Source organism: Sceloporus undulatus, chromosome 2 (assembly GCF_019175285.1).
Source record: "Sceloporus undulatus isolate JIND9_A2432 ecotype Alabama chromosome 2, SceUnd_v1.1, whole genome shotgun sequence".
Lineage (NCBI taxonomy): Eukaryota > Metazoa > Chordata > Lepidosauria > Squamata > Phrynosomatidae > Sceloporus > Sceloporus undulatus.
Window position 1 is genome coordinate 176,137,881 of NC_056523.1, and position 19,417 is coordinate 176,157,297.

At 42.4% G+C, this 19,417-nt stretch overlaps 1 protein-coding gene across 22 annotated transcripts in view; it reads right to left on the reverse strand.

Annotated features, from left to right (window-relative positions):
- PCBP2 (poly(rC) binding protein 2) overlaps positions 1 to 19,417 on the reverse strand; it is a 28,510-nt gene that overhangs the window by 7,531 nt on the left and 1,562 nt on the right. For 2 of the 22 annotated variants that reach the window (XM_042454028.1, XM_042454010.1), the window contains exons 2-14: positions 16,325 to 16,462; positions 15,899 to 15,922; positions 15,768 to 15,800; positions 15,217 to 15,333; positions 12,761 to 12,892; positions 10,498 to 10,626; positions 8,908 to 8,982; positions 7,072 to 7,158; positions 6,209 to 6,250; positions 4,981 to 5,053; positions 4,585 to 4,623; positions 3,738 to 3,790; positions 951 to 1,120 (exon numbers count right to left, since the gene is read on the reverse strand). In XM_042454028.1, coding sequence (XP_042309962.1) covers positions 951 to 1,120; positions 3,738 to 3,790; positions 4,585 to 4,623; positions 4,981 to 5,053; positions 6,209 to 6,250; positions 7,072 to 7,158; positions 8,908 to 8,982; positions 10,498 to 10,626; positions 12,761 to 12,892; positions 15,217 to 15,333; positions 15,768 to 15,800; positions 15,899 to 15,922; positions 16,325 to 16,393 — 1,043 coding nt within the window. In that variant the 5' untranslated portion in view covers positions 16,394 to 16,462. Of the gene's footprint in view, positions 1 to 950; positions 1,121 to 3,737; positions 3,794 to 4,584; positions 4,624 to 4,980; positions 5,054 to 6,208; positions 6,251 to 7,071; positions 7,159 to 8,907; positions 8,983 to 10,497; positions 10,627 to 12,760; positions 12,893 to 15,216; positions 15,334 to 15,767; positions 15,801 to 15,898; positions 15,923 to 16,324; positions 16,463 to 19,417 lie in introns of all 22 variants that reach the window. The other 20 variants (XM_042454027.1, XM_042454009.1, XM_042454030.1 and 17 more) reach the window with 15 other exon arrangements.

Below are 19,417 nucleotides of genomic sequence, written 5' to 3' on the forward strand. Positions count from 1 at the left end.
ACTTTTTTTCCTGCTAGCTTTCACCTCTACCTTTGTTGTTCTGCTGAGATTCTCAATGTAAGGCTAACCATTTTTAAGGAGCACTATGACTACAACAGAGATGGTACAGCAGAAATCTAGGACACACAATGCCAGCTGCTCAGGCCTGAGTTTTTAATTATTGAAGTCAACCCTCTCCCCACTGAGCTGATGCTTTTACTTTTGACTTATGAGATCATCTGGCCTGCTCAAAAGCTGTAGCAGGCAATAGCCAAGTAGGCTTTATAAGGACAGGGACCCAGACGCAGCCACTGCGTGTTGCAAAGCACTGCTGCAGCTCCTAACTAAAGCGTTGCTGCTAGCAACACTAGAAGAGAGAAAAGGAGCTGCATGAGCCCTTCCAGTGCACCCAGCCACATCCCCTGAGGCACCATGGATTTTTTTACCTTCCTCTCCAACCAATGGGGTGCATAGTTTACAGGGCTCCTGAAAGGCATCAGCTGTCTTTCCAGAAACCTAGTTAAGAATCTTATTTTTGTACTGGCTCAGCTTTGTAATAAGGCGCCAGTGTTAATCTACTTCTATGTTAAATACATGACTTTCAAGAAACAAGTGCCGACTATTTCTGTCATTAACCAGAATAGCCTAGTAAAAGCAGTCTATGAGTTACCAGCTAAAGATGAGAACGTGTTACATATCCCATTTACTTCACTCCCTTGCCTTCCTCCAAGTTGATTTCTAATACCTCAATCCACCACACTCACAAAGGGAAGGATCTGGGGCAGGAGATAATAGTATTTACCCATTGCTGCTACAAAAGATGCACGGGGAAAGAGGTGTCTTGGGAATTCTGTTTCAGTGTCGAGAAACCACCTTGCAGAATACTGCCTGGTTTTAAAAGATACTTTACATTCCAGTTTTGACAACTGACACATGCATTAACAAGAAACATGCCATTTGAAGAGACTTACCTGACATTAATTAGATATTGAGCCAGGCTAATGCTGGCTGCAGATCCAGTTATGGTAACCTGCCTGTCAGTAGATCCTTCCACTGGATTGGCAATTTTGATCTGCGCCCCAGACATCTGGCGAATCTCATTGATCTTGGCGCCTTGACGCCCAATGATACAGCCAATCAACTGAATAATAAAAAAAAAGTTGCTGGTCAGAAAGCAGCTGGGGAGCCCCAAATTATCTGGCACTTTCTCTGCAGATCAAGAACAGGCCCAATTTATGGGAAGCTAGGTAATCTCATGTTCAGTAAATAACCCCTTTCCTAAAGTATATTGGTACCCAACTGCAGGGAACAAAATTGAAAGCAAACTTAAACTGCAAATTTTAAAGACTATTCTCAACTTGCTTCTCCAGCAAACAAGCAATATCTATATTCACAGACAAAAGAGTGACCTGAGTAGCTTAGTCAGACTACTCAAATTAAGAGTAGGCAATTAGTGCCTTCCTCGTTTCAAACTACAGCTCCTTTAAGCTCCAGCAAACATGGTCTATGATCAGGATTATTGAGTTTTGCATACTCTGGCCTCACCCTACAAACATTAAATTGGTTCAATCATTATTTTCCTCAAATTATTGCTTCTGCATGTCAGGCAGCTTCAGAGACTTCCCCCCTCCTTGGTATAGCTCCACTGAACATACAACACAAGTAGAAAGTGTTGGAAGGCTCAGGTGACCAGTTGATACCAGAAAAAAAAACTGTACTATTTTTCATCGCAGTCATTCAGGAACCTGAAATCATGATCAAAAAGCAACTGAAAAACTACAATAATCTAGTCACATTCTCTGTGTGTGTATATGTTGGTGTGCCTTCAAGCTACCTATTGACAGATGGCAGCCCTATTAATTTCAGAGAGTTTTCTTAGGCAAGGAATACTTAGAGGTGCATTTGTATCTGAAATAGAGCCTACAGCACCTGGCATTCATTGGAGGTCTCCCATCCAAGTATTAACCAGAACTGACCCTGTTTAGCTTTCTGCTAAACATGATCTCTCAAATATCAAAATACATATGGTATTACTCTTCCTGCATGCTGTATTTGTCTGTTGTTTTTTTAATTAGGTTCTCTGGCCACCAATATCTACCAATACTTTTATCTCTACAACAAGGTGAGAGTGCACTGTGCACTCAAGAGCTCTTTACAATTAAGTTATGTGGCACAGAGAGAAGAGAGGACAGAATACAGAACCTTGAGTACAAAAGTCTTTAATAACCAGATTACTACACAGCACTAATATAACTGTGAAAACAGAATACAAATGCACTACGATTCAAACAAACCTTTAGTCTCAAAGTCAGGCTATACCTGAAGACCAGGATTACTCAAACAGCCTGCTTCGCTTCAATGTTTGCTGCTTAACTCAAAATGGCATGAAATCACTCCAAGTTGGCTGCAGGATTCTGATGGTGACACAACTGCAATGATTCAACTGTTCTATTGTCTGCAATACTCTCCAACAACACGAAAAGGCCCATGGATTGTTTTCTGCTGCAGCAGTTTTGGAGCACACACAATTCTTAGTGTCTTTATGCTCAAGGCTTTGCCACATAAGGAGACTATGGCGCGTTACAGATCGCCCCTTTGGGGCGGCCTGTAGGCGCTCCTTTCCCCACCGGATCGGGGCCTCAGCTGCCAGAGCGGCAGCCTCTGAGGCCCCAATCCACTGCTTTCCAGGCTGCAGGGAAGTGGCAAAAGGCCACTTCCCCACGGCCTGGAGTGGGGTGTCCTTGGGGCTTCATGCCCCAAGGATACCCGACGGCGGCAGGGAGGAGGAGAAAGGGGCCACTTGGCCCCTTTCTCCCTTGTGTCATAAGGCACGCACTTTCCCTAACCCTAGTACGTCCCCAGGACGTATTTTACGCCCGTCTGTAATGGGCCGAAGTTATATCCTGCCCAAAGATCCAGCATTCTGCAACCCCATACTTCCGTTTTAACTCATGAATGAACAGTAGTTTCTACAGTAGAGACTGGCAACATGATGCTTAGCTGCAACCCCCGTAATTCCTGGTCAATAGCCATGGATTTATGGGAGTTGCAATCCCATATAAAGGGCAAAAGGGTGCCTTCTTATGATCTCAAGTGCCTGGAAACACTCAGAATTTTCTACACACCATTTTCTGACCTTCCTGACTACTCAAATACACACTACACCACTATCTTACCTTCCTGACTAACTCAAATAATTTTAGTTATGAACTGAACCACACAGCAAAGGTGGGCAAAAGTGGCCCAGAAACTACCTGGGGCCCATTAAAACTATTTCTGCTGCCCTGTTTCTCCCCAACACACACACACACACACACACACACACACACACACACGGAGCAAACTCCTTCTTCTGGCAAGTTCTAAGATTGTTATCACCCTTGAAATAGGTAAGAGATTCTCCTCATCCCATTTTAAGCAATCCATATGGCCCTCAACAAGCTTAAAACTGGTCCTTGAACCCAATAAAGTGGCCCACCTTAGTTTCAGAGCTTTTTTAAGAAGAGAGAACCAGAGTTTATAGTGCCCCAGTTCCAAAACTATAGTTGAAGTGCCTCCTCTTCTACAAATACGTAAAGGTAGTGAATATAAACGTTCCACTCATCTTTAGCAAATGGAGGATAGCTATCCAGGCTATAGCACAAGGATAATGCTACTAGGCAATGTGATGGAATTCTTGGGGGGGGGAGCACAACTCAGAGGCATGTGGAATATGCAGCCAACATTTCCAGCATTCTGCATCTCTATAAAATACTTACATCATTTGGAATGGTGAGTTCATGAGAAGTAGTTTGAGCCGATGCATCCAAACCTGCTGAGACACAGAAAGAAACCAAACCAAATTTTAGCATGAGGCAGTGATAGTGGGAACCAGACCAGTCAGGTTAGCATTTGCTGCTGGAAAAACTGCTATCCTGAAGAGATTCAGACAGAACAGCAAGATGTAAGATGCTAAATCCAAGCCCTTTCTTCCTCTTCCTAAACACATCAGAATTAAAATGTCTGATTATAAAGCCGGCACCAATAAGATGGCTTCTATCTGGCAAGGGTGAAGAGAAAGTGGCATATCTGTTCAAATATGCAAAGAATAAAGAAACCAGCATCACCCTTTATACAACTCTCTCACAAAGCTGTAGCAAACACAGACTCAATAACAAACATGCATTGTCATCTTTTACTTGAGCCTCAGTCATATGTCAGTGTTCTTCCTGCCCCAAATACTGCAAAGGCATCATCTGCACTGAACAAATGGAAGATGAATACTGCCACCAAAATCATCTGAGCTGAGCTTTATATTTATCAATCCAATGTAGCTGTTACATAGTTTATGGCTGACCTACCACTTTCACAAATGAACAACTTTGCTACTAAGTGAGAGATTAGAGGCTTTTTATTACATTTTGCCTTCCAATAGAGATTTCCAGCTGGATTTCTTTGGTAAAGGAAGAGAGGATCAAACCTAATCAACTTCTGCACCGCTATGACTTTCTACATTTTGCAGTTCTTTGCACTGTATCTGGTTAGCAGAACTGTCTAACAAGGAAAGAATCTCCCACCAGTATGAACACACAATAGAGTAACTACAGGTTTTTTTTCAGTCATTACCCCAATAGCCTTTCTCATCTGGAGAGCTGGATTCAACGCCTGTCAAGATACAAGGGACAATAAGTGTGGTGGTCCTAGCTGAAGCCCTATCAGACTTTCAGCCACATGACAAACTTTTATACAATTTTGACAAAACTGTCAGGATTGCAGCAGCTAGAGTAAGAAATAACTGGTTAACCCACTGAAAGGGTTATGGGGGAAAGTAGCATAAAAACCCTACCTACAGCAATCAAGTGTCTCATTTTCGTGGGTAGTGAAGGCCACCCACTCCCCAAAGGTGTTACCTGTTGACTTTTTTAAAGTGAGATAATGGCGCTTAAGCCCAGCATCTGCATTAAAGGCCAAGTGGTGATTCTTGGACTGCTAGCTTATACAAGAAAGAAGGGATTTTCATACCACTGAATCCAGTGTTGCCATGAGACATTGGAAAATGTGACTGTTGCATTGCCAACTGGTGCAGCTTGGTCAGCTAAAAAGGGAGAAAGAGAGAGATGATGTTAGGAATTTTGCAGGCTTATTTATTCACCATACAGTTTAAAGAAGAAAAAACAGACACTGCAAGCTGAGCATGAAGTGCTGCCCCTTGGGGCAGGAGTTTAGGAGAGGGGAGATTGGGTTAAGGAGCAAGCGCTTCCCTGAGCAGAGATGGGTGCAGACAGAAGGGAAGCACCATGGGGTGTGAGGCCAACACCCATCTCAAAGTACCCTGGGCTCAACAGAAGGCATCTGCAGTGAATTGTGACAAACACTAGGAGACAAAGCACGAACAGGCAAAGTAACACAGAGACTATTTTGCAGTGGTGCTTGGGATTACACCATGCAGGACTCTGTCAAGCATTTGGAGGAGAGAGGTATACCATGAGGAGTGACTAAATGGAGTCAGATGCTCTCCCCTGTATTAACCAGTGCAATTTTCTAGCTCTTCCCACTAGACCTACTCAGCTCAGCCCAACTTCTTCTTGCCCCTAAGTATGCTATGAGCAAAGATCAAATTCCTATGGGCCCTTCCATGAGAAGTGCTGCATCTAGCTCAAACACAGAAGTTATCAGTAAAAAGGATAGGGAGGAAAAGCATTCTTTTACATCAAGTGAAGATTGCTAACAGGTTTATGTTAGCTGGAAGTGTGACAAGGAAAGGCACCCCAAGCAAAAGCCCCACCACCTTCTAGCCACACCTGCATAGTGGCATGATGCGCTGAGCATCATGTTTAAAGATGCAAGCAGAAGTCTGAAGCCAGCCTCCCCTTCACCACCACCAGTGAAGTGCACTAACCAAATGCCCTATGCCCTTTATCAAGAACCACAATGACAGTATACCATGGAGTTTTGTTTCATTTTATATTGGGGAATTTATGTCAAATTGACAGATGGAGAGGGAAACTGGAACTTAGAAAAATGTACCAAGCTTCCCTGTGCAAGTGTGTGTCACAGGCCGGCAGAAAAAGGAGGACAGCTCAAGATTGGCTACACAAAGAAGAGCTAAACAAAATTTGAGGATTGTTTTAGGTCAAATTGCAGTTTCAAATCGAAACAGACTTCTAAAGCTGCTTATTGAGAAAGCATGGAGAAATTTTGAAGGGAGGAGTGGGGTGGTTTCAAGACAAGAAGTGTAAACAAAACTTACATCTGGCTGTGGAATGGCATACTGTCCTTGAATGGTATAGGCCTACAAAAAGGAGGAAAACAGTCCTATTAAAAACCATTGGACAGCCACCCAGTGACAGATAGACTTCAACTAGCCAGGAAGCCAGAGAGCTGAGGGGGAGAATTGGAGGGGAGCCTGAAGACAGGCCTCTTAAGGGGGCTGCTTGAATTAGCTAAGTGTAAATAGTGTGAGAAGGGAAACTGGTCCCCTGTCACAAAAATGATTAATATTAAGAGCTGGTTGTTGGTGACGATTTGCTGTGTAGTGGAGGATTGGACAGTGCTACAAGCCCTCTTGCTCTACATACACCCCAAACCTGACCCCAAAGGGATGCTTAATTACCTCCTATGCTTCCAACTGTTTTTAAAGCTAAAAGGAACCAGTTGAGTGTCCATCTCCATCCCACTAAGTTGCCCAACACTCCATACTCCTAAGAAACCTGCAGTGGACAAACTGTAGTCAGGTGCTGGACGGCTGAAATACATCTGGAAGAGAGGGAGCGTGCAGCAGCCAACATAGTGGTTCTGGTATTTACTCTATTGAAGCAACCCAGCAAGGCAGTCACTGTGTGGGAACTGGCTTAATACTAAGTGAAGCTTTGGGGCTGGGGCTCTGACTTGTAGGACATGGGGAGAAATGCAGCCCAGGCTGGAACTGACCAAGCTGTAACCACCTGCAGGGCTGCCTACTGGCCTGCCAGGTACTGTTTGGTGGCCTTAATCCAGTTCCCAATGAACAGGAGTTCACAGCACAAGCCGCCACCACCAGTCTTGCCACCCTTGTTGGCAGTCTCAAAGAGGCCAAGGATTGAATGGGCCATGGAGACTGAACTCCCCTCTCACCTCTTGAGGTGGTCCCTCCAGGTCAGAGTTGAGGCACATTGATGGGGCGGTGTGGGGGTAGCTTGCACTGCCGCTGCTGTACCTGTCCTGTGGATAAATAGAGGACTTCAGTCTCCAGGGCTGTCAATCCGAAACCTTTCGCTGACACCAAAGTCATATAAAACTTACTCTGATCAAGGGCTAATCTGTACTAGATAGATGCTGCCTTACTCTGACTCACATCACATCAGTAGCACAGACAACAGTGTGAGATTTCCCTGAGGGCAAACCCCAATTACTGGCAGCCTCAGAGGCAGGGGGTGTCTGCACAGACACAATGAGTCTTGCACTCTAATAGGGCTATGCTGCCACATGAACAACTACTAAGGTGCGAGTGAGCGACTGAAAATATCTTCAGTAACTTCCCTTGTGCCTTTCCACTGTCAATCAACTATTAAGCAAGCTGTCAAGAGCCTCTGAAGGATAGGTAGCACGAATGGGGCAAGGAAGAATAGGGAAGGAATTGAGGCAAGAACAAGACCAGGACAGCACCTTTACCCCAGCAAGAGGTTTATCAGCCAGATATCCCAATGTAAGTGGCATATCAATGTGTAAGCACTGGGTACATTGCAGCTAGACTAGTCCAGCTGCTGCCTTTACATACTGTTGCTGACTGAAATGACCCATTAATGCCCAGTGCACCAACTCTATACCTTTACAATCTCCAGTTTACTTAGTTTACCTCACTCATTTTGCCAAATCCACTACTGAAGCATTTGGACTATTAAAGTTGCCCCTTCAAAGGAAGTCTACAGGTGGGCATTGAGGCACTGTGCCCAAGGGCAATCAAATGTCAAAGTCCTCAAGAGTGTTCCAACTCCACTCCACAAACTCTTGCAAGTCTTCCCTGGACATGAAGTTCTGAAAGACTCTGTGCTTCTCAGAACGGCACGTCTCAACCTCACATAAAATCTATCTGGCTAAAACGGCTGCAAGTTATCAGCAAGTCCAGTTATAACTTTATAATGCCTTGCAGAATATACCTCACATACCTCAGAACATAGCCAAAACAGTCCACACAAGCAAGCAGATTTAATTGAAAATCCAGACAATGGTAACAAGATCTGAGCCAACTGGGAGACTGAAGTCCCAATCCTGCATTGGCCATAACAATGCTTCACCAAGAAATTGACACACTTGTGCCTCACCTCTCATATGCCTGAAGCAACGTACATAATTGTGTTTGAGAAAGAGTCAGATCTAGTATCACCAGCATGTTTTAAGATAGCCATGTATATTCCTTGAGACATAGGTAACAGGAAAGTGATATTCAAACTATCACCTTGCTAAAGGAACTTGTTCCAATGTTCAATATTTTGGCCTGGTGGCATATACCATGGTGGCAACCAGAATCTCCTCCTCACTTCCCCAATCCTCTGCGTTCTAGCTGTCACAACACCTGTCCCTTTCAACAGTCATTCCCTGCTGCTTCAGAACTACTGCTCGGTAGAATTCAATCCCACTGCAATCACTAATTCAAATGTTGCCTGAAATTTGAAAGCATCAGAAATTTGGTTTGCTGGTAGTCCTACATCTGGAGTGAACTGCAAATTCCAGCCATTTCCCCCATCCACACTGTTATCTACACCAATTCCCAAAGAATATCAGAGCCTGTTGACCATTCGAGAGCAGCCTCCAAAGAACAAAATCAAAGCAGCAGAGGTAGCACTGTGCTGGCCAGGTGGGCAGCACAGGTGATAAGCATGCAGAGTGGTTTGATGTGTGCTGGCAGTGTTGAAGCTTGGTAGGCTACCCTTTGCCTTCCCCACCCATGCCCGACAAGAGGAATGGCCTTACCTGACCGCCTGCAAAGATGACAGGAGAACTGGATGGCTTGGGTCGGTAAGGGATGGTAACGCCCTTTGGGGGAGACTAGATTGTGGAACAGTCAAAGAAAAACATGGTTAATTGCTAGGAATTTCAGTTAGAAGACAACTCGGTATCTGGCAGAAGGCTATACACTTCTGTTAGGCGTTTAAGCTAACCAAGTGCCAGTTCATAATTTTGCACAATTACTCATTTGATCAGCCTCTCAGCAGAACCCATATAAGTTTACTACAGCTAAAGATTAACTCTAGAAGTTTAAGAATATTTCATTTGTCTGCCGCATAACTCTCACATAAGAAAAGTATGCTTCAACAAATGAAAGTGAGGCAGAGCGATTATTTGCAAAAGTATCTTGAAGTTAGATCAAATGGGAATACTGGGTAACAAGTACAAAGTTATTGAACAATGAAGGCAAGTGCATGTGGTACTGCTTTGCCAAGCAGCAGCAATGCCACTAAGACAGTGCACAAGCACTGGTTTAGATTTCTTCATTATTTCCACATATCAATAATTCCAGAGATGTGAGATGGGCTTCTCTAAAGCTCTAAATACCATAAGCAACAATTAGTTGTTGCTATTTGCATTCAAGTTATTTCTGACTTATGGTGACCCAATCACAGGGTTTCTTGGCCAGATTTGTTCAGTGGAGGCTTTGCCTTTGCCTTCCTCTTGAAGCTGAGAGAGTGATTTGCCCAAGGTCACTCAACAGAATTCCATGACTGAACAGTGCCCTCCAGAGTCGTAATCCAGTGTTGAAACCACTAAACCACGCTGATTCATACGCAGATACAGTGAGCTGTATTTTACTTAAATAAGCCTTCCTCATTCAGTCAACTCAATAAAAGAGAACTCTGGAATATACACTCTTGTATAGCTTTGTATTCATTAACTGGCATTTTCACTTGCTATGCAGGGTTTGTTCCTCCAGGCACACCATTGCTGGCTCTTGCCTTTTTGTGGGCTGCTCATCTAAACTAAGAATTACCTACAAGCTGTAGTATGAATGTTGTCTTTAAGCATGCTTATCAATTTTTACAATAACAATTGGTCCCTGACAGTTGTCTGCCAAGGAGTGCTGTGCCCTTTAAGAAACCATTTTCTCCACCATCAAGTCCCTATGAACTTTTCCAAGTAACACTGAAACCAGCAAGAAGTTTTACAATTTCTCTGACCATACTTTGTAATGGGGCCAGCATTTTTGTTTCTAAAATGTCAAGGACAGTACCTTATCTGTACCCATTGGCCCAACTCTTTCCTTCTAGGAAACTTGACACGGACCAGTACCAGACCACAGACCACCATTTTGAATAGTACTTATTTAAGCAAACTACACCCCAAATAGGACGATTTCACACATGTTATGAAGCAAAAACATATAGGGACAGCTGTCAGCATAGGAATTCTTTATCAGCTGTTTCAAAACTAGAAGGTGGCTGGTAATAATCCAGTAACAGTGACTATTCTACTGCACCCACAAGCTTTCCTAAGCTACCCTTCTACACGTGAAACCTAATGTGTTATCTTCAAAGAAAAACAAGCTACTCAGTCTTCCTTACTCACCTCCAGCATGACCACACAGATCTGTTTGACGCACTCAATGATGGACTGTGGAATCCCAGCAATGGTGATCGCTCTTTCAGTAGAGTTGGGCAACATGTCTCCTGCCACTTGAACCTGTGCCCCTGTGCTCTTAAGATTAAAAATACCAAGTCAGGTATTTTGCCTCTTGATTTATATGGCTTACAGTATAACAGCTGGTGTGTTAACACAAAGGAATGGCCTTTCTTCCTTCTTAGAAGTAATTTGGTACTAGCCATGAGGAAGTGGTGCCAAGTTTATTACATGGTTATTGTTAAATCATAGTATCTGTTTCAGCATGAGTTCCAGCATCCCACATTCCTTAGACATCCAGTTTTCACCATGAAGGTAAGTGTCCTGCCCTCCAAATTGCAAAACAAACAAACAAACCAACCAAAACCCACCCTACAAGTGAAGGCAGATATTATACAATAAACCTATTGGGCAGGTTCTTTATACCTTGAGGTGCTGGAATACCACTACATATCATTTACTATTCCATAACTACTACTTTCAACAACTAGAGGGGAAAAAATCCTAACACAGATAAATCAAGCCATTTAACATCCAGTATAGCTTATCAGGTAATGTTTGATTCCACAGATCTTCTGATCAATCTAATCCACTTTTCAAATTCACAACACACTTATATAACTCTAGGCTTGAGATGCAGAACCAAACATCAAAAGATCAAAATTTTACAATGTTTGACACTTTCCTCTGAGCTATAATATAGAACTGACAATCATTAGCAGTAAATCTAGAGCCAGCATTAAGCAGGACTATTTGCCAGTGTTGTATTTCCCAGACTACTTAATTGAGACAGTATGAAAAACAAATTCAAATGGATGGCCTATAGCAGGTATTCCTAAGCCTATCTGAATTCTGAAGAAGGAAAGGAGATAGAGTAGAATAAACATTCATCCTTTGAGGGAAGGCTGATGGACATGTATTTTTTTAAAAAAGAGTCACCTTTGCTCCTGTGAGCGTCATAACTCTTTAGACTCAGTTATGTAAGCTTTGCTCTGACATTTGCTGTTGTATGCCTTCAAGTCATTTCCAACTTATGGCAACCCTAAAGTGGACCTATCATGGGGTTTTCTAGGCATGTTTCTTCAGAGGGGGTTTCCCATTGCTGTCCTCAGAGGCTAAGGAGTGACTTGCCCAAGGTCACCCAGTGGATTTCCATAGCCAAGCCAGGATTGGAACCTTGGTCTCCCAGTGTCCTAGTCCAACACTCTAACCATTACACCATGCTGGATGGCCACATAATATTCCATGTATTCTTGTAATGGAGATGGTTTGATCAGAACAGTAAAGAACTCATACACACTATTTAGTCAATTTTTAAAGTGAGGATTTTCAATAAAATGGTACAGTGGTACCCCGGGTTACGAATTTAATTCGTTCCGCCGCCGCGTTCGTAACCCGAAATCCTTCGTAAGCCGAAAAAGCCATAGGCGCTAATAGCGAAAGCCGCGATTTCGTGCGAAAAAGCGCCGAAAAGCACAAAAAAATTTTTCGTAACCCGAAATAACCTTCGTAACCCGGAACAGTTTTTTTCTATGGATTTTTTTCGTAACCCGGAAATTTCGTAAGGCGGCGCATTCATATCCCGGGGTACCACTGTACTATATTTCTAAAGTTTCCAATTAACAGAAATGCTGCATAAACAAGATACTGAGGGTATGGAGACACAGCACAATGGATTTTACTTTATTTTAGTATAGCAACTGAGGTGTTCAGTGGCTTCTCCCCTTCATTCAAAAAAACAAGCTGATGAAAAAAGAAGTTTACACAAAATATGAGATTTCCTATCTTCAAAAACTAAGTTAAGATTTACTTAAAACAAAAATCCAAAAACAAATGAAGGCCAGGTACTATCACTATCTAATTATGAGAGAGCTAACCCACTGAGAGGCCTGCCTGCCTTGAGAAAAGTTTTTTCACTTATCTGACAACAAACTGATCCTGGATGTAAATGATGGGAGACAAAGAAAGAAGAGCAAACTTATAAAAAGCACTCAGCCATCCTGTGCCTGGCTCCAGCTACCCAGTCTCTGTATCACAAGCACTAAATATAAACAGCTGTATTAAGCAGGGTGATGCAGAATCTATGTGTGGCATTCATTCTCAACACATTTGGCATATGATGGGGTCATAATGAAAGGGAATGGATGTAACATTTTACCACAGAAACAAGCAGCAAACAAGTCTCACTAACCCAGCTGCGCTCAGTACACACCTCTCTTATCTCCTTGATCTTGCAACCTCCTTTCCCAATGAGAGAGCCACATTGGCTGGCAGGTACCACAAGTCTCAGAGTGACAGGGGGCCTACTAGAAGCTGTGCTGTTGGTCATTGAGCTGCTGATATCCTGAAAACAAAGTCAAGAAACTTCAGGCTATAGAAACGTCAAACAAAGTCCAGGATTTATCATGCATTTTAAAAATACATAGATGCTTAGCAAGTAAGAAAGGCAAAATTCAGGTAATATATGCTTTTGGCTGAGGCAGAAGCACAAGTTGTATATGCATTGTGTCACCGAAGACTACTGCTGCAATCTCTACAGAGCACTCAGTGTCTACATTAGGAGGAACTTCCTGACAGTAAGAGCTGTTTGACAGTAGAACACACTTCCTCCAAGCGTGGAGGAGTTTCATTCTTTGGTGGTTTTTAAACAGAGGCTAGATGGCCATTTGTCCAGGAGTGCTTTGATTGTGAGTTCCTGCAGGGTTCCTGAAGCTGGAGGGGGAGAGTTTTTAAGCCAGATGTCAATTCTGAACTGACCAAAAGAGCCAAGTTGTCACTTTCGCCTCATAGGGTATGCCAATCAGGCAGTAAAACTTTTTGTCACTACTTACAATCTGTACCTTTCAAAATTCCAGCCACAATTCAGGAGTTGCCACAGTGCAGCAGCATAACAACTCCCATCCCTGCACAGACTATTGTACTGAGCAAGCTGCAAATCTCTTTCCCAAGAGCAATGAGACACCATCTTGCCCTTGTCAAGGACTTAAGTTCAAGCTTAGCAAAAGAAGATAGGGCCTGCAGAAAGAGCCCTCTCAAGTTACTGATGTTCTGGTAATACTTAGGCAGTGTATTTTCAAAGTTAAAAGACACAGCTTTGCACACCACCATATTGCAGGGGTTGGTTTGACTAAAGATTTGACTTCAAAGGAACACTCACATTTACATTCCAATGGAGATAAAGACTTCCACAGTGCCTTTTTCATTTGTTTGGTTTTTTGTTGAAGTGAAAGGCCAGAACAAAACAGTTTGGATTTATTCTTCTGAAACAGCAGAGCCAATGACCTTGGCAAAGGGAGAAGATATCATCCCAAGTGCGATCACAATTTCAGCAAGCTAAATTCAGAAACAATTTCCTGCTGATTCCAGCAGACTGAGAACTGCCACACACACTAGAATGTTTTATTGAAAATCCACTGTGACTTGAAACACACTACCCTTCATATTTGCCTGTGGACTTGTAATCAAGACAAACATGAAAAAAAAGGATTTTCAGCAACTTCACATCAACTCAGTGAGGAGAAGGCTACTTAGGTTTCTGCCTTCCTCATGGGACTTCAAATGTCCTAACAAAAATATCAAAAAATTGTTCCTTCAGCCATAGTATCAGTACACGTAGACACACAAATAATTCTGATTACTAACACACTTTTACAAGTTCTACTGGCTTAGGCTAAATGGCAGGGTAAATCAGGCTACGCGTGTGGTGGAAGATACATCAAATAAAGATACCGTTTCAGAAGCATTAGCTCTTCTATAGAGGGAGCTAACTCACTTCTATAGAAGCAGCTAGTTCACATTTTGAGAAAGTTGGCTGCATAGCAATAATCATTCTTCTCATAATCTAACAAGGAAACTTCACTTGATAACCTGATATTAAAGGTTCAATCAAACTCTGAGCCCAATTCTCAGCTTCTGTCTACTGTCACTACATATGTAGCTCTTCTAGTGTCCAGGAAAAGCCCAGAGAAACAGCAGACTACTATTTAGCCCATACATTTTAAAACTGCCAACTCTTTGTTTTGTCTGAACATGAAGTTCATCAGCTTAGATCTAACTGCCCTACAGACAGAAGGGGTCTTTCTATTCAAGGACAGAACTAAGATTCAAAGGAAAATTCAGTCAGCAGAAGGGAGGTGGAGTGACTTTCCACAGTACCCACCTTCCATAAACGAACATCTCACTCTGTTCCAGTGGATCCCACACCCTTTAAAGCAAGATTTTTAGCAAACTGACAGGGAAAACAATAAAGTCTTCCCTTTCCCCTAGGAGTGCAAAACTCTGTTTAAATTTTCTCTCACAAATGTTCCCTCCCATATTCCTGAGTAATCACCAAAAAATACATATAGCATAGCTGAGCATTCTTTGCCACCTAATGGTCATTCTTATGAAGTAAAGCAGAGTGCCCTCATGCTCAGAAATTCAGCCAATTTGCAATTAAACGATTTGCAGTTCCATGTTTTCATTAAACACACTGTGGCGTTACGTATGTTTATACAGGATTATCAATCTCATGTTTGAAATCAGGATCTATCAGCCACATTCAATATTGCCAAAATGTTAAACTGATGGGACACACAACATTCCTGAGTTGTTACAAAAGAGTACAGCACAGTGCTTCTTCTGCCCAGATCCTCAATTCATCATGACAATTAAATAAGGTTTACACACCTCTTCCAGTTTGTCAATGATCATTGCAAATGCTTTGAAGATGGCATTAGTGGGTCCAGCAAGAGTAATAATCCGTTCTGGGCAGTTCCCTTCTGAGATGTTAATGCGAGCACCACTCTACAAGGAAACAAAATTGAGTTGCAAATGAGACAGGACTGACCCTATCCCTCCTCCTTCCACTATTAACCAGTGAACTTACTCCCAAGCAAGTACTACTGAATTTATTGAGACATACTGTACTTTTACTAAACATGCAAGAAGTGAGTCTGTAGGGTTTGCCTCACTAGGCAGATCATAAGTACTAGCAAAACTGCCAAATCAATAATCATGGCTTTTAAATGCAAACAGCTGCCATTTGTGGAGATGCTCCTCCTTCATAGCTGGTTCTTTGGAAAAGCCGTCAACCATACAGTCAAGATTATAGAAGAACCATTGCATACCTTTCACAATTACTAATATCTGCTCCAAAAACTATGCCTACCAGCTTAAGAGGCCCTTATTATCTATCTTAATTCCTTTGTTTTTTCCTTCCCTTATGCCCAAAAACCTACCTCTTCACGCATCTTCTTTACAGATTCTCCTTTCTATACATGCACAAACACAAAAAACAGAGAGAAACTGGTTACTAATACTACTAATATGAATTCATATAACAAAATAAAAATTAAGTTGGTTCACATACCTTCCCAATGATGCTTCCAACCTCCTGAAACAGCAAATGCAAGAAAGGTGTAGTTCTCAATCATTCTGACAGATTCATATGGCCACGTCCCCTTACCCTATACACAATACTATACTTCTAATGGATTACAATCCTTCAAAAATATAACTGATGGAGTGAATTTGAATATTTAGACATTTCCATCTCCACCTTATGGTGCCTGGTACAGATTGATATTAAACCAATCTAATACTGTCCAATTGATTTATTAAAATCTACTAAGTTATAGATATCCCCTCCTGGTCTTAACAGAAAGCTCTGCTGCAAAGAACAAGGCAAGCCAAGAGCAAAGTGATGCTTTAATTTGATCAGACAAGTGGGGTATCCAAGACATTTACTGTGACCTACTTTCAGTCTAAAGCAAACAAGATGAAGAAGCGCAAGTACCTTCCCATGCATAAGTAGGCGAATGGTAAGCGTGACATTTAAACCTCCTTCGATAACACCGGTGTCCATCTTGCTCTGTGTTCAGTTAAGTCAGGCTTAGTCAGTGGTCAAATCTTTGGTCGCTGGGAGGAAATCAAACTAGAACAGATAAAGACCATCCTGTACTATTTTAACACTACACAATGAACTCATTCGCACACACCCTTTTTAATATGGCATCTGAAAATGTATCTTGATCTCATCCTCTTGACAGTATTGTACAAGTCTCAGGATTAAGTATCCCTGCAATAATCTTATTACTATATGAAAGGGAAGGAATAGCCAAGCTGGCTATTACTATCAAAACTAAGATTTGCACATTCTTGTCACTAATCAGATGATACCCAAAAGTTTACACCTTCCGGGTGTTTATTCATAAACTGGGCAGGTGGTGCTTAACACAAACGTGTTAATGCTTATTTGAGACCATAAAGTCAATGTCTGGAACATCTTCCCTGAGCAACTTGACCTCCCTCGCTCCCTCCTCTTTGCTAGAAGGAGAGAGCAACTGACACCTTTAGTTCCTAGCTTCATAGGTCAGCAGAGTACAAACAGCTTCAGCAAAGGCAGGCTCCAGTTACTTCCACAGATTGATCTGCACTAGTATTTAAAAACACATTGTGATACTCAAGGGATTGGTTTTGTGCAGAACTCCTTGATTTTGAATGTCTAGCTCCAAAGCAGAACCCATGACTCACTTTCACTGCTAGAGACCTCAACCTTGAAACCACCTAGGAGCAACTTCTGAGCATAGTTTAGGTATAATTCCTTCCTGCTAAGAGTAAACTCAAGTAAGCAGTTTGCCTTAAAATAATCACTAAAATATTAAGTACAGTGCGTCCATGTCATATGTGGGTGTGCTTTACACAACTTTCAGCATATGAGAGAAAGGGTGGCGCGTCCCATGAGGAATAATGGGATGCGCGCCTGTGGTGTGCATGCACTGCCGCGTGCACAAGCCCCATTCATTTAAATGGGGCTCGAGCATAGGTGTCATTCCCTTTACGTGGGGGAGTCTGGAATGGATCCCCACATAAAGGAAGGGCAGACTGTATGCAGATGACAGCAAGTAACTCTAATGCAAGTATTAGAATAAAATGCTATTAAAGTGGGTCTAAGGTTTAAGTTTACCATATATTTCATTACAGAAAATGATGCATATATTCAAAAACATACTTCAGTGCTTAGCTCTTTCATCCTTTTAACTTCCTGTCATCAATGAATTGTGTGCTGTGTGCCTTCTAGTCATTTCTGACTTATGACAACACTAGGGTTTCTCAGTTTTCTTAGCAAGTTTCATCAGAGAGGTTTGGTATTACCATTCTCTGAGGCTGAGAGTGTGTGACTTGCCCAAGGTCATCCAGTGGGTTTTTATGTCCAAGCAGGGATTTGAACTCTTGTCTCCAGAGTCCTAGTCCAATGCTCAAACCACTGCATCATGCTGGCTCTCAAGCTTGAACGTATCATGGATTGTAAAACCAAATTCTTGAAAAAGAAATCTAGTACACTGGGGCTTTGTTATCCCCTGGGGTTTGGTTGCAGGACATACCATGGATACCAACATCCCTGGAGGCACAAGTCCCATTAAATACAATAGCATACCAAAAGAGTGTGCCTATCATAAAATGGCCCAATGTTTACTATTTAGAATTTATACTTTTGAAAATTTTCAAGCTGTGGATGCTTGAATCCATGGATACAGAGGACTGACTGTACACTCAAACACATTTTGGTCTTATGCCAGCCAGTCTTTCAATTACCACAAAGCATTCTAATTGGCTTCCAATTATGACAAGCCAAGAAAGTTATTATTCAAACCATTTCCTTCTCCCCATAGATCTCAGACCACAAAGCATCCCTAACCTAAGAGCCAAGTGAAGTAGTAAAAATATGCCTGTCCATAGTTTTAAGGCAGTTGTGTATTTCCTATCTCAGAGCTTTTGGAAGAGCAAGGGAGAATTGGCCAATAGCCCAGACCCAAACATTTGTGCAGAAGAGGAAGAATTCCAATCCCTTTTATCTAAAACTAAGGCCCCATACAGACAGGCCAAAATAAAGCTGCTTCAGATCACTTTGGAGGTATGTTGTTTAAATGATGCATGCATCTAAGCGTTCAAAAGCTGTGCCAAAGCCATGCTCCAGTCTTTAGGACTGGAGCATGGCCTTGCCATGGCTTCTGGCCTTGTAGGACACATGCATCATTTACACAACATACCTCCAAAGTGACCCAAAGCAGTTTTATTTTGGCCTGTTGGTATGGGGCCTAGTTTTCAAACAATCGGGGGGGGGGGGGGGTGTGATTTTTTTTTGTTTTTTACTGATGTGAAAGGAAGGCAATGTGCATCTGAAGAGGAGCATCTTTTTGTCTTGCTAATCTAATTTTTAAAAAGTTATTTCCTGGATTTCCCAGATGGCCAGGAGGAGGGACCGGCCTGCGTGGATTTCCTTCTAGTAGCATCTGAACTGAAAACAGCCATATCTTTGGGGGGGAGGGTGCAGTCTTGGGACTAACAGTCATTTCCCCCCCTTCTCCTGGATGATTTTTTACCCCTTTCCCTGACAAAGAAGCCAGTGGAGCTTTGAAAGCTTGCAGCTTGGGTTGGGTCATAATTTTTTCCCTTCCTGCATGATAAATCTTAACTCCTTTGCATGATGAAGAAGCCTGTCGAGCTTCGAAAGCTTGCAACATGTATCTGGTGCAGTTTGGTTGGCCCAATAAAAAGTATTTTATTGGTTCCATAAAAGATACCCGTTTTGTGGATTTGGGGTGCTATTGTGCCCCTGTTCCAAAGTTCTTCAAATGATTCCTGTTCTACCTAAAGTCGTTGCTATTGTGTGCTTCCAAGTCATTTCTGACTTACGGGGATCCTAAGGCAAACCTACCATGGGGTTTTCTTGGCAAGATTTGTTCAGAGGTTTGCCGTGCCTTCCCCTGGGGTTGAGAGCATATGATTTGCCCAAGGTCAACTAGTCAGTTTTTCATGGCCAAATGGGGATTCAAACCCTGATCTCCAGAGTCGTAGTATAACATTCAAACCACTAAGGTATGCTGGC